This window comes from Salmo trutta, chromosome 20 (genome assembly GCF_901001165.1).
Source record: "Salmo trutta chromosome 20, fSalTru1.1, whole genome shotgun sequence".
Classification (NCBI taxonomy): Eukaryota; Metazoa; Chordata; class Actinopteri; order Salmoniformes; family Salmonidae; genus Salmo; species Salmo trutta.
In genome coordinates, this window is record NC_042976.1 from 48,863,082 (window position 1) to 48,878,932 (window position 15,851).

At 37.4% G+C, this 15,851-nt stretch overlaps 2 protein-coding genes across 10 annotated transcripts in view; one reads left to right on the forward strand and one right to left on the reverse strand.

The window, feature by feature from the left end:
- Positions 1 to 6,028, forward strand: part of LOC115156199 (carboxy-terminal domain RNA polymerase II polypeptide A small phosphatase 1-like) — a 72,543-nt gene extending 66,515 nt beyond the window's left edge. For 3 of the 4 annotated variants that reach the window (XM_029703569.1, XM_029703571.1, XM_029703573.1), the window contains exon 6: positions 4,117 to 6,028. In XM_029703569.1, coding sequence (XP_029559429.1) covers positions 4,117 to 4,245 — 129 coding nt within the window. In that variant the 3' untranslated portion in view covers positions 4,246 to 6,028. The remainder of the gene's footprint in view (positions 1 to 4,116) is intronic. The other variant, XM_029703572.1, reaches the window with a different exon arrangement.
- Positions 6,029 to 7,900: 1,872 nt separating this feature from the next.
- Positions 7,901 to 15,851, reverse strand: part of obsl1b (obscurin like cytoskeletal adaptor 1b) — a 93,979-nt gene continuing 86,028 nt past the window's right edge. For all 6 annotated transcript variants that reach the window (XM_029703574.1, XM_029703576.1, XM_029703575.1 and 3 more), the window contains 4 exons: positions 14,828 to 14,932; positions 11,962 to 12,228; positions 10,803 to 11,072; positions 7,901 to 9,188 (listed from right to left, as the gene is read on the reverse strand). In XM_029703574.1, the coding sequence (XP_029559434.1) occupies positions 9,178 to 9,188; positions 10,803 to 11,072; positions 11,962 to 12,228; positions 14,828 to 14,932 (653 nt within the window). In that variant the 3' untranslated portion in view covers positions 7,901 to 9,177. The remainder of the gene's footprint in view (positions 9,189 to 10,802; positions 11,073 to 11,961; positions 12,229 to 14,827; positions 14,933 to 15,851) is intronic.

The window sequence follows — 15,851 nt, forward strand, 5'->3', positions numbered from 1 at the left end:
AGGGAATTAGTGACACAAATATTACAATCAAAGGCGGGAGCGGGAGAAATACTATTATAAAAAACACATACATTCCTCTGTAAACGGGTCATTTGATAATGTCCTGAAATTACCAAAAGGCACTAGTGCATCCAATTTTAGAGTATACTGAAATGTATTCCATGTATGTGCCACATAAAAACTAAAGAACGTTTTACCTAAATCGGTAGAGACCAATGGAATTTCAAGAATTAGCCATTCCTGGGAGTGAGTAAGATATTTCCTACTTCGGTATGTCAGGAGCAGGGTTTCCCGTTAGCCGGCAATTGCCGGCTTTTGGCCGATAAATAAAACTGTTGCCGGCCAAAATGACCAGGAGAAAAAAATCTAATTTCAAAATAATTCATGGAAATACCAGTCGATGAAAATACATTTGACCGTCATGCTTATCGGTCAATAGGTTAATTTGCAACATTTTGTTGTCTTCTAATTTATCCAACACAACTATCATACCTGCACAGTGGGATTTCTCCTGCAGCTCCTGAGCTGGTTGCTGCTGGAGTAAAACATGTGCATTTATAAGCCCATTCATTGCGCAACAATTTCTAAATGCAATCATATGTTAACAGTTTTGGTGCATGATTTAAAAAGAGCTACTATATATGTTTTTCTCAACTGGTAATTGAAGTGCGCCTACCATTCACAATTTAAGTGCAGGCAACAGGCTATCCGCGTGTCAAGCTGGAGTCAGTATGCATTTTGAAAACATACTTAATTGTTTGAAACCTGCATGTTTTACTTCATATTATGAGGCATGCTTTCCCTTGATTCAAAGTAGCCTATAGGCAAAATCCAACTATGGAATAGTGGAGGCAATTATTTTATACATACTTCATAAGCAGCGCATGTGTTTCCAGTTTGGGAAAGCTTACAATTTATCCTACCATTTCTACCGATCTGCATGCCAGTTATGATTTTGATATGCACATTTTCATGGAATAATAACATTTTTAGTTTCTCAAAATCATTGTCACCTGGTATAGTTGTCACCATATAAATCTGAAATAAAATAATCAAAGTTAAATATTCAACTAATGCGAGGGCAATGCCAAAATATCTTAAATCTCTGTTTAAATTGGTTGTTGATCATTGCTAGAGAACTATTTTCAGGTCTTTCCATAGATTTTCAAGTATATTTACGTCAAAACTTTAACTCGACATTCACTGCCTTTTTTGTAAGCAACTCCAGCGTAGATTTGGCCTTGTGTTTTAGATTATTGTCCTGCTGAAAGGTGAAATCATCTCCCAGTGTCTGGTGGAAAGCAGACTGAACCATGTTTTCCTCTAGGATTTTGCCTGTGCTTAGCTCCATTTTGTATTTTCTTTAATTCTGAAAAACTCCTCTGTCCAAGCATATCAGTACAAGCATATCCGTAATTTGATGCAGCCAGCACTATTCTTGAAAATATGAAGAGTGGTACTCAGTAATGGAGAGTGGTACTCAAACATAACACTTTTTATTCAGGACAAATAGTTAATTGCTTTGCCACATTTTTTCCAGTATTTCTTTAGTGCCTTGTTGCAAACAGGAGACATGTTTTGGAATATTTTTATTCTGTACAGGCTTCCTTCTTTTCACTCTGGCATTTAGGTTAGTATTGTGGAGTAATTACAATATCGTTGATCGATCCTCAGTTTTCTCCCATCACAGCCATTAAACTCTGTAACTGTTTTAAAGTCACCATCGATCTCATGGTGAAATCCCTGAGCGGTTTCCTTCCTCTCTGGCAACTGAGTTAGGAAGGACGCCTGTATCTTTGTGGTGACTGGGTGTATTGGTACACCATCCAAAGTGTAATTTAGAACTTCACCATGCTAAAAGGGATATTCAATGTCTGCTTTTAACATTTTTACCAGGGGTTGGAACCGAAATGATTTTCCAATTGTTTTGTTTAGTTCTGAACAGAAACATAATTTTTTTCCTTCCGTTCCACTCTTCCAACCAGCAAAATAAACTTCTGAACCGGTTCGAAACCAAATTAAAGTCATGGTTTAGATCATTCTGTTACTTTTTATACCTCTGAAATACATTTTTTTTTACATTTACCTCGACACTAAATTACTTCACCAATCAGCAGGTAAGCAATTTAATCTGTATAAGAAGGTCATTATGAGCAAATATTTATTTTGCCATAACAGCATGGTTGAATCATAATGAAAGACAAACACACTATCAATCACAGTGTAGGGCGTTTATTTCACACAGAGTGAGTCCATGCAACTTATGTGACTTTTTAACCAGTTTTACTCCTGAACTTATTTAGACTTACCATAACAAAAGGGTTGAATGCTCATTAACTCTAGACATTTCAGCTTTTCAGTTTTTATTAATTTGTAAAAAATATGAAAAACATAATTCCACTTTGTCATTATGGGGTGTTGTGTGTAGGCCAGTGACAAAACAATCTAAATGTAGTAATACATTTTAATTTCAGACACAACAAAATGTGTAAAAAGTCAAGGGGTGTGAATACTTTCTGAAGGCACTGTATTTTCTTAAAGAAGCTAATTATCCTTGATTCCTTAATGGCTAAGCCATGCTTTCTGGGGAAGTATTTTGAATGAATTTCTGTATTTCTTTACAGACAGGAGTAATTATATAATTTTGGCTAATTTATTTCAATTTAGTTCCCTAGCCTATTGGACCCACCGCTATGTCATTTCTCTCCTGTTCTATTGGTTCATACTTTCTTTCATTGTCCGGAAGCCAAAGGCACAATCCTAGTCATATTAGCAACCCGTCCTCGTTGTTGTATCTTTAGATTCCCCCTTTTTATAAGTTCCTAACAGAGATTTTCATGTGTCACATATGGAACAACTCTCATCAGGTGTGCCGTTTAGAATTCTGTTTTCCCTGTTTTATTACAGGAATTGTATGTTCTGTTAAAATGCATTACCATAATCTAAATGCAGTGGCGATCAGTGCCGTTTAAGATGAGGGAGGACACATTTTTTATGAGGATGGCCTTATTTCTATTATAGTATATTGGATGACTCTGATTCATATTCCATTCACCCAGTTCAATGTAACAGAGATAAGTTCAGGCTACTCTAATTTTCCCTATACCCATCAAAAAAATAAAAAATAAAAATGAGGTTGCTACAACCTAGCCTATGAATGAAAGTTTACAACATAGGTTGAAAGACAAAACTGAGGTGACAGACAGTGACATTCAATATCGTCTTGCACACTCTTGCCTGTTTCTATTGGACAAATTCATGTATGTTTATCCCCGTTATGTTCCGTTTGCTTCCATTTAAGAAGCGTTTTTCAACAGAATCGGCGTAATGAATACACCACTGATCACGTGTAAACACAGTTTCATAGCAGCCATGTTATATTCCTTCTTGCATCTATGCGCTCCTCCTCTCACCTCTTCCCTTCGCTTGTTGACTTCAATGCACAACATATCAGCTGTATGTGACCAGGCGAAAAAACCTTTCCAAGCCAAACCGCTACACACAGCCTACATCGTTGTCAACATATTAGCTAAAGTAACGTCCTTGTCAGCATAGCTAATATAACACATTTGTTCGTAAACCTGCTATAATCATGCAGAATTGAAAGCATTCGTCAACTATCACTTCGACTCATTGTTTTTGGTTTAGACAGATATTTTTCTGTCGATTTTTTCAGAACAGCATGTGTGATATAACTTATCTTCTCTCTGCACCAAAATAATGTCTGTGGCTTCCATAGTTATGTAATTTTGGTGCTTATATAGGTAAAGAATTTGCTCCAATGGAGAAATGTGAGATGGGTGTAAATGTACCGAACAGCATGCACCCTCTCGACCCAAATTTTTGGTGGGGATGTAGTGCTTTCGTGGATTGTCTAACGTCAATAAAAATGTATTTTCAATATATTCATCTATGACCTATTCATAATAATGTGGATTTTTACATTCTCATGAATAGGTCAACTGTTTAAATTATGATCTAGTTTCATTTCCACATATACCATTACTAAATGTAAATAAAGGGTATTCGATATAATTAAATCACTGGTTCACATAGATTTGTGTCATGATGTCTAAACCTGACTTTTTTTATGACTTCACCTCTTCACACACTCAGGTCCCTGTAGCATCCTGGTTTGACGACATGGCTGACACAGAGCTACTAGATCTCATCCCGTTCTTCGAGAGACTAAGCAAGGTGGACGATGTCTACGATACGCTCAAGCAGCAGAGGACTGCAAGCTAGTGTGTAATCAAACACCAGCTGCAACTTTTCACCACGGGGGCCATGGAGGAGGCTGGTGGTTAACAAGCTTCAAGTTTCTTCCCACTAGAAGGACCAGCTAGTGTCTCTCGGTTGTCGTCACCCAGCGAATTCCATTCACACACAACATCATAGAGGCCACTCAGTTTTGCACAGAGACAGAACTGGGAGAAACTACTTCATGACAAACATCGAAAAGAGTGTTATGAGTCATTTTTTCACATTTGATGCAGTAATCCCCTCATGGTTGCGACTTTTCCTCCTGAAGAGAAGGTTGAATAAAGCCCTTTTTCGTGGGACGGTGATCATTTAAGCAGGCAATAAAGTCCTTTTTGCAAAGCAATTGGTGAATACGATATGAAATACTGAGGGTGTTCATCTTGAGATCAAGATAACTCAACCCAATCGTTTAAAGATTCTTTCCAAAAATGTCCTACTGCACTGCAAGTATATTGTTTTTGAATTTCAATCATTTTTCCTTACCCGAACATTACTGTATATCGAGTGTTTTCAACATTCAATACCATTATAGTAAATTATTCACTACAACATGCACACTTGTGATTGTGTCAAGGATGTACGATTATCAACAAGGATGCACTATGTAGCAACACAGCAAATCATTGTATTTTGACCTTTGGAAAAGCTGTCACATGCACGTGTATGTATGTGTTTGTATTTTTATTCCATGTCAGCTGATTTAAGATCAGATTAGAAAAAGATACAGCAATAATGTTCACCTTAGTGAAAAAGTCAGCATTTGATATTAACTGTAACAGCAATTCATTATATCTAGTTATGCTCTTTTCATCATTAATCAAGTTGAAAAAAAACTGGAATCTCATCAGTCAAGCATTATGATGACATATTTAGCCATTATATCAGGTAATAAGTGTTTATGCCCGTTTGAAATGTATTACACACAGAGAATGCCTTATTCATGATTTGTCAATCATTCACTGAAAGTAAATACCCAGAGAATTTCACTTTTAAAAGTTACTATTCTGTTAACTCATTTCCAAATTAATGCTGTTGACTCGTCTTATACTCGTATTTGTGGCCAAAGCATAAATTTGAGAAAAGAAAAAGACTTATAAAACCCACCTCAAATTGATGTCTCAAACAGACCATTTTTTTTAAATCCTTGCGATTTCCTCATAGAACATAATATAATCTCCCCGAGGAGGGTGAGCAGAGCAATCAGCGGTCTAGGGGAGGATGAGCTGACCAGTCAGCGGTCTACTTGCATGAATATTTTGAATGACGATATACTCCCACACCATTCTGTTGGTGGGGTACGCCCATACCATTCCAACACAGAAAAGCAGATTTTTAACATACTTAATTAAAACATTTTTGGAAGGAATACTATTTAACTTATATTGTAAGTAATTATACTTCATATTTCATAGAAATCTGTAAACACTGGTCAGTTACTTTAAATGAGTACTGTACATTATCAAGTGAGGCTCGAATTGCCTTGGTCTTCACTAGTTACCACAGCCACAAAGTCATTAACCCACCTATTTCTAAAATGTATTTTCTTAAAATGTTTTTTAACCTAACCCTAAACCAAAACCCAACCAAATTGCTAACCAAAGGCCTAACCCTAACTTTAAATGAAGACCAAAAAAGCTATTGTTAGTTTTCAGAGATTTTTACAATATAGCCTGTTTTTACTCTGTGACTGTTGCAACTAGTGGAAATAATTGTTTTTCCTCATCAATCTAGACACAATACCCCACAATGACAAAGTGAACACTGTTTTATTTGTCATTTTTGCAGATGTATTATTAAGAATAAAAAACAGATACCTTATTTACATAAGTATTCAGACCCTTTGCTATGAGACTCAAAATTAAGCTCAGGTGCATCCTATTTCCATTAATCATCCTTGAGATGTTTCTTCAACTTGGAGTACACCTGTGGTAAATTCAATTGATTTGACATGATTTGGAAAGGCACACACCTGTCGTCTATATAAGGACCCACAGTTGACGGTGCATGTTAAAGCAAAAACTAAGCCATGAGGTCGAAGGAATTGTCCGTAGAGCTCCAAGACACAGATCTGGGGAAGGAGGAAACATGGCACCATCCCTACGGAGAAGCATGGGGGAGTCAGCATCATGCTGTGGGGATGTTCTTCAGCGGCAGGGACTGAGAGACTAGTCAGGATCGAGGGAAAGATGAACGGAGCAAAATACAAAGATCCTTGATGAAAACCTGCTCCAGAGCGCTCAAGACCTCAGACTGGGGCGAAGGTTCACCTTCCAACAGGACAAAGACCCTAAGCACAAAGCCAAGACAACGAAGGTGTGGCTTCGGGACAAGTCTCTGAATGTCCTTGAGTGGCCCAGCTAGAGCCCGCACTTGAACCCGATCGAACATCTCTGGACTGACCTGAAAATAGCTGTGCAGCAATGCTCCCCATCAACCCTGACAGAGCTTGAGAGGATCTACAGAGAAGAATGGGAGAAACTCCCCTAATACAGGTGTACCAAGTTTTTAGCGTCATACCCAAGAAGACTCAAGGCTGTAATTTCTTCCAAAGATGCTTCAACAAAGTACTGAGTAAAGAGTCTGAATACTAATGTGAATTTGATATTTCAGTTTTAAAAATTGATACATTTGCTAACATTTCTAAAAACCTGTTTTTGCTTTGTCATAATGGGGTATTGTGTGTAGATTGTTGAGGCTAATAAAACAATTTAATCGATTTTAGAAGGCTGTAACATAACAAAATGTGGAAAAAGTCAAGGGGTCTGAATACTTTCCGAATGCTTTGTATTTTATCAGCTCTATTCATTGTATTTCTATCTGCAACATTCATAATTCCACATCCCAGAATACACATCCCTGAATACGGATAGGCAATGGCCTATCTGTGTGACTGGAGAGTGGTCTCCAATGACCACATGCCTTGTAGCTGGACAGAATGACCATAGACTGATGGGTCTTTCAGCCCTAATATCTGATGGTTAGAACTACAAGTGCCAATATGGATGTGGTGAGAAGATTTGGACAGCTTTCAGTATTTAGCCAGTTGTTTTGATAGTTTGTTTTACATATGTTAAATATGTCATGTTTTATACTGTAGATTAACTGATATAGACAAAATAATATGTGCTAACTTGGAATAATTGTAGTACGCTGTCCAGGTGAGGAAATGGTTTGTAATCCATATGCTGGAGATGTATGTGTGACATTTGGTTTTAACAAGTACTTGTACTTGACCTTTTTGATATGCAATATCATATTGCAAGTCTAATGTAGTAGTCATTCAACCTGTACAGTCAGTTGAGTGGGGAGCCTTTTCATAGCTCCTTGTATTACATGCCTTGTAAAGATCCTAATATACTTTATGACACTTCCTGCCGTGCTTGCTTACACGTGACTACATGTCTGTGCATGCGAGTCTGCGTTACCTTAAAAGTAAAATGCAGCATTCATTTGACAAGATTGCCATCTTTCAATACAAAAAATCTTTCAATTACTATAATAATTTGCTGGTTTTTTTTCACTGCATGCAACAAGTGTTGACATCCGAGTAAAGAAACTTGAGCTAAGTCAAGTGTTTGAATGAGTTAGAGCTGCTCGTCAATTTTTAGAATAGAAAGAAGTAGAAAACGATTTGTACTTTACCATAATAAAGCATGATTTATTGAAAGAGGTAATATCCCATTAAAATTATTCCTGCATACACTAATGGAGCAATTGAATACAATGCAGGGGGTGTTGGAAACAAATTAAATTGAAAAGAAAAAGGAATAGGGAACTGACTTCACTTCATATGAAAACCATGTTCATTAATTATTCAATACAATATATATTACTCAGGTAACTCTACATTTAAACTTGAATATAATCTAATAAAATGATCAATATAAACTACCTTTCTAAATTAACCAATTTTGGCCCAATGTATTTATATTACAAGCCCAATACTACTTGACAGAACCCATTCGTCATAGTAGCTTGATTTTCTGCCTCCAACAAAACAACTTCAAAATGTAAAAAACTATGTTTATACAGTGGACACGTGATGAAAAATACAAATGAAATGATGCAATTATAAGTGATGATGATAAAGAAATTTGAGAGCGAGAATGGCGCTGTTCCTCAAACAGCTTGACTGACTGAATAAATGGACACTTAAAGTAAAAAGAACTAATGGAACCTTTTAAGAATCTTTTTAAACTTAGGACTGAATCCTAACTTGAGAAAAATGTGTATCTCAAAGTTCTGAATAAATGCATTGATGTCAAAGGGAGATTTATGTGAAAAGGTTGGTAGCTCAAGTTAGGATTCGTCGCTTCTAAACAACTTACAGTTTCTCAATACTTGCTATAAGTAACCATTATGGCCAAAATTCTGACATAGGATGCCAGTGCACAACTCAGACTTTTGCATAAAGCATGCATTCATATCTATGTGAGATTTGCAAGCAAATTCCACTCAAACATGGATCTCAAGTTAGGATTCGGTCCCACGCCTGTAATCAATTGCATTCTCCAACTGTATTTTACGATTGACTTTAGAACACATTTTTATATTACATAAAATGCTTATATTACATTACATTTTATGGATTAAGCACATGCTCGTATTCAGAGAGACAATTTAGTCAACTCTGTACTTATGTTGGTTGATATTTACCTAGAGCCTCTTTAGAGGACATTGTTTCAAGTGAGTAGGGGTATCTGCATTGGGAAATAATTATACAAAATATTTCAATAACATATTGTTAACTTTGACAAAATATTCACCCCCTTTTTAAAGACAGGAAATATCTTACAATTCTATTCCATACATTCCAATTTAACATGACAAATATGAACACAAATAAATTGGTGAATAAAATATCGATCCATCTCATTCTGATGTTGACACTGCATCACAACGATACTGCGTCTGTCAAGGATCACCTGTTGAAGAGTAGAAAAAAAATACACAAATACTCAGAACTATCAATCCTATATGTACTGTATGTTCGAGTCAAGCAAAATGGTAAACAGGTTTCCCCAACAAGACAAGAATGTGCGTCTTAATTCATGCATTCCAAAATCCATAGTGAAAATGTTAATATAATTTGAATTGACAAATCAACAGATTTCACAAATATAATTATTTCATTATTTGAAATTTAAACATTTATGTTGGCACTCCATAGTGTTGATTCATACTATATAGAGTGAAAGAGTTTACAGTGAAACAACATCACAAGTACATTTCCTGAGGAAATGTGGTGTGCTTGCTAGCTGTGAAGGATCGATTTCATTGATAGGATAGCCTGAACATGTGAAAGGTGGTTTGTTGTCTCTAGCTTAATTGGTTCAAGGGTTAGTGTTGGTGGGGTATGTTATGCTAATTCACACAAATGTCTATAGTTATAGTTGATACAAGTTTTTTAAGGAATTTGAAGTTAGGATAGCCTGAACATGTGAAAGTTTGTCTTTAGCTTAAACGGTTCAAGAGTTACCCCCCCTGTGTAACGATCATGATGTTTAATTCACTTCTTGATATGCCACACCTGTCATGTGGATGAATTATCTTGGCATAAACGAAATGCTCACTAACAGGGATGTAAACAAATTTGTGCATTTTAGAGAAATACTTATTTTGTGCCTATGTAACATTTCTGGGATCTTTTACGTCAGCTCATGAAACATTGGACCAACAATATACATATCGCATTTATATTTTGTTCAGTATAAATATTGTTTAAGTTCAAAAAGTTTTAAATGCTATCCAAAATATTTTCTCAAGTAATCTAAATTGGGGCTGTTTGGGGTAATATCTTAACACAAAATAGCAGAATAATTATAATACAAGTATGAGATAAATCTAGAGTTGTGCATTGTTTTGAAAGCACACCTAATTATCTATTTGGCATGACAATTGTTTTTGTTTTATTTTGGTCTTGTGCAATAATAACATAATGGTTTTGATTGAATAGGGAAAAACTGTATATTTTAATGCAGCTGCATAAATACTACAATGCAGGTTCAATTGAATTGGGGACATCCAGTAATCCTCAAGTAGCCATCATGAGCCAAATCCTAATATAAGAGCCGAGCTTCGGTCTCCTGAAAAACAATAATCCAAAATATAGTATAAATGTTGCAACTGCATAAATACTACAGTACAGGACGCTATAAGTAGCCTGTAATCTTAAGTCTCGCATAATGGCTCAAGTGATACGTTAGGAGAAATTAGATTGTATTAAAATATTTTCAATGCAAGGTATGTACAATCAGTTACGCTCACGGCAAACTGAACCACATTTAATGTGATGAACAAACATAATACTTATCCAATTATAGACCATGTTATAAAATTAAAAGTATTTTATTACTGTCAGCCTGTAAATATAGCCTTCGACGTCTACCGGGAAATACATTCAAATTGTCTGACCTAGATGTCAATGCCAATGGAGAACTGCACATAAACACCAAACATAGCTTACAGTATGTCACACTTCTCTCGCCATGTGCCGCTGTTATGTCAAATCACATGTAGAAGTTAAAGGGTTTGCCTACTCTTGACGTGGAGCTCGGCGCTGCTCTTGGCTTTTCCTGATGTGAACTCCACCAAGCCGTTCATGTCAACAGAGGTCTGTCGGAGGGTGAGGCGGTGGACCATGCCCATCTTCTCTAGGCTGACTTTGGGCCCCTGCTGCAGGGCCTCCCCCTTCAGGCTCCACACGGGGGCTTTGAGGATGGGGACCGAGACCTCACACTCGAAGCAGGCCTCATCCGGGGCCACCACCTCCACGCTCTTCAGTTCCCTCACCATCAGGAGAGACTGGGCTGTGTTGACCAGAGAAAGATAAATACATTGAGTGAAGAATGGGGGAACACTTAAAGGTACACTCAACAAGATGGCATCATCATCAATTACAAAACAACATCAGACCACATTGTCACCAAAATTCTGATGTACAACTACTGCCAGTGTTAGCCTTTCACAATTTGCACCTTACCCAATAATGGCTGTTTTGAAGTCTGTTGTCCATGTTGTATGAGTTTATCCCATTGTGTTTGAGGATGTCACCTTACTAAGTTTCCCTTAAATATGAATATACTATACACTCTATTCACTATATGATGAATTAAATGAGAATCAAATGACTCACCTGTAGAAGTTAATTGCAGATAAGGGGCATGGAACAATGCTTGAATTGAATTTATAGCACTTTACTTTCATACCTGAGTAACACTAGGAACACTAGGAACAACATGTTGATACAATGTTGTTACATAGTACTTTAGTAACTGCTTTATAATTGCACAGAACTAGAGTTGACCTATGATCCTATCAAATACTGAACTGAGTGAGCTGCAGTGTGTAATGAATAGAAATGTCTTACTGCCATGTTCCCAGTAGATGGAGCTGATATTCAGGATACCGATCCTTCTACGCTCCTGATAGAAGTTGCCCTTAGACAGATCTAAGATCAGCCTACTCTCCCCAAATCCTAACAATCAGGGGGATGCAAAACTTACCTTATATTACTGATCTTGCTATATTACTGAATACAATTTCTATTCATTTGAATTTGAGACAAATACTGTGGCTGTATCAACACAATAAATGGACTGGGACGTGGCCTCATTTTGACCAAAGGCAAATGTTCATGTCAAACATCTGACAAACTTTGATTGTGGGGTGAACTGGCATTTTAATAGATTATCTTACCTTCGACAGTCAGTTTCGCAGAGCATGTGTGCTCTCCAACCTGCACACTGTAGGTTCCCTCATCATCCAGTGCCACCTGTTGAATGACCAGCTTGCGATAGCAGCCCTCACTGCAGATCTCGAAGCGCTCTGAGGGCAGGATGACATTGCTGCCTTTGTACCAGCGGATACTGCACCGAGGGTTGGATACTGAGCAGTCCATGATCGCACGACTCCTCTCAAGAGCTACCTTGTCCTGGAGAGGGGTTGTTATGTTCAACGGAAGCTCTGCAAGGATAAAATACACATTTACGTCATTTCCGAATGTGTCGCAAGGTGTGTTCTGAGGCCTGACAATAATTAATTTGGGCAAGTGGCAGGCACCAATATCAATAATTCTATATTTACCTACAGTACCAGTCAAAAGTTTGGACACACCTGCTCATTCAAGGGATTTTCTTTATTTTTACTATTTTCTACATTGCAGAATAATTGTAAAAACACATGTACTAACAAAACAATCAAAGTATATTTTCTATTTGAGATTCTTCGAAATAGCCACCCTTTAACTTGACAGCTTTGCACACTCTTGGCATTCTCTCAACCAGCTTCACCTGGAATGCTTTTTCAACAGTCTTGAAGGAGTTCCCACATATGCTGAGCACTTGTTTTCTGCTTTTCCTTCACTGCGGTCCAACTCATCCCAAACAATCTCAATTGGGTTGAGGTTGGGTGATTGGAGGCGAGGTCATCGGATGCAGCACTCCATTGCTCTCCTTCTTGGTCAAATAGGCCTTACACAGCCTGGAGGTGTGTTGGGTCATTGTCCAGTTGAAAACAAATGATAGTGCAAACCAGGTGGGACGGTGTATCGCTGCAGAATGCTGTGGTAGCCATGCTGGTTAAGTGTGCCTTGAATTCTAAATAAATTACAGACAGTCTCACCAGCAAAGCACCCCCACACCATCACACCTCCTCCATGCTTCACAGTGGGAACCACACATGTGGAGATCATCTGTTCACCTACTCTGCGTCTCACAAAGACACAGCGGTTGGAACCAAAAGTCTCAAATGTGGACTCATCAGACCAATGGACAGATTTCCACCAGTCTAATTTCCATTGCTCGTGTTTCTTGGCCCAAGCAAGTCTTCTTCCTATTGGTGACTTTTAGGAGTGGTTTCTTTGCAGCAATTCGACCATGAAGGCCTGATTTACGCAGTTTCCTCTGAACAGTTGATGTTGAGATGTGTCTGTTACTTGAACTCTGTGAAGCATTTATTTGGGCTTCAATTTCTGAGGCTGGTAACTTGAATGAACGTATCCTCTGTAGCAGAGGTAACTCTGGGTCTTCCTTTCCTGTGGCAGTCCTCATGATAGCCAGTTTCATCATCACGCTCGATGGTTTTTGCGACTGCACTTGAAGAAACTTTCAGTCCTTGAAATGTTCCAGATTGACTGACCTTCATGTCTTATAGTAATGATGGACTGTCATTTCTCTTATGTTTATTGGAGCTGTACTTGCCATAATATGGACTTGGTCTTTTACCAAATAGGGATATCTTCTGTATACCACCCCTAGCTTGTCACAACACAACTGATTGGCTCAAACGCATCAAGAAGGAAAGAAATTCCACAAATTAACTTTTAACAAGCTACACCTGTTAATTGAAATGCATTCCATGTGACTAACTCATGAGAAAATGCCAAGATTGTGTAAAGCTGTCATTAAGGCAAAGGGTGGCAACTTTGAAGAATCTGAAATGTAAATATATTTTGATTAGTTTAACACTTCTTTGGTTACTACATTATTCCATATGTGTTATTTCATAGTTTTGATGTCTTCACTGTTATTCTACAATGTAGAAAATAGTAATATAAAGAAAAACCCTTGAATGAGTAGGTGTGTGCAAACTTTTGACTGGTACTGTAGGTCTATCCTATTAGGAACAAAGCATCTGATATTGACATAGATTTTCTATATCCGCCCCCATATGCCATTTGCCCCAAAAATATTATTTTGTTACTACAATAATATATATACTATATATACACAGTGCATTCGGAAAGCATTCAGACCCCTTCCCTTTTTCCACATTTTGTTACCTCTTCACTATTATTCTATAATGTAGAAAATATATATATATTTTTAAAAAACCTTGAATGAGTAGGTGTGCCAAACTTTTGACTGGTACAATTAAGCAATAAGGCCAGAGGGGGTGTGGTATATGGCCAATATACCACGGCTAAGGGTTGTTCTTTGCATAACGCAACGCGGAGTGCCTAGATACAGCCCTTAGCCGTGGTATATTGGCCATATACCACAAAGCCCAGAGGTGTCTTACTGCTATTATAAACTGGTTACCAACCTAATTAGAGCAGTAAAAATAAATGTTTTGTCATACCCGCGGTATACTGTCTGATATACCACAGCTGTTGGCCAATCAGCATTCAGGGCTCGAACCATCCAGCTTATAATACATATATAATATGCCATTTAGCAGACACTTTTATCCAAAGCAACTTAGTTGTGAGTGCATACATTTTACGTATAGGTGTCCACGGGAATCAAACCCACTATCCTGGCATTGCAAGCACCATGTGCTACCAACTGAACTACAGGGATGAGTTTACCTGATATTTAAACGGGGTCCAGTATTTTCCTGCCTACACTACATCAGGAGATTTGACTACATTTCATATGTACAGGAAAGGAGAGGTGGTCTAGAATGGTTAGTGCTACCAGAGTTGACAGGGGTTTAAATCCCAACCCCTGCCCTCTGACTCGCACTCCTTCTACCTTTCCTGTCTCTTCACTGGCCTATCCATTCAATTAAACCACACACGTATGAAAAGAGTGGGAATACAAAGAAGAAGTAATCATATTACCCTCCACCTCCAGATAGGCTGTGCATTCCACGTGTTTGGCGACAAACTTGATCTCTCCGGAGTCCTCTCCTCTCACGTTGCACATTAGAAGAAAATGCTTGGTCCCTAAAAAGACATGCAAAATCAGTTACCATAGAATCTTTGTTTTTTTTCCGGCTATGTTAGTGTGTTGAGAATAAAGTCATGTTTCTAAGAGCCACATGTTTATAAAGCATTAGACATGCACTTAAAGCTAGAATCCTAAATTTAAACAATAACAAAGCTTTTCCCTGCCCCTGTTTCGCTAAAAAGCTAAGGGATGGGGCTGGAGAAATGTAACAACTCTCAAATTCTTAGACAGCTATGGATGCAAGGGACTGACCATACATGATATAAAATGTATAGTTTTAACCATGTTTTGAGGCTATACAATGTGTGTTTACATTTACGTTGTTTATAAACATTGGAGTAAATTAAAACAAGCTCATATTTTGGGCTCTGATGAGGTACGACAGTTGAACTAAGCTCATGAGGCATTTATAAGTTATACCCATTGATTCTTGAAGAATATATCATGAATTTAGTCCAAAAATGCATTTAGCGATTAAGGATACTAGCTTTAAGGTGCCAAGGGTCACCCCATAGGGCATTATAAAATGTATTATAAGCACTTATAACAGGTGGTAAAATGCATCATAACATTTGTTTTAAACACTCATAGTTAATCCTCGACTATTCAAACATATATAAATACCTACAATGTATAAATAAATTAGTGGCTCATAGAAAGTATTGCCGCTATCTACAGATCAACATGCACAGACTTTGATATAATGTTTAAATCCTTGTCAGATGTCTTACTGGACCAAGACAGAATAATATACGTTTTCAAAGGTGGGCAGGTAACACTTTATAATAACTTTCATTACTAACTATAAATACAGCACATACTATTGATAAATGAGTATATCATTCGTTGTAAACATAAATACTTTCATAAGCATTAAAATGCATATGGATTGATAATATATATAATAATTTATAA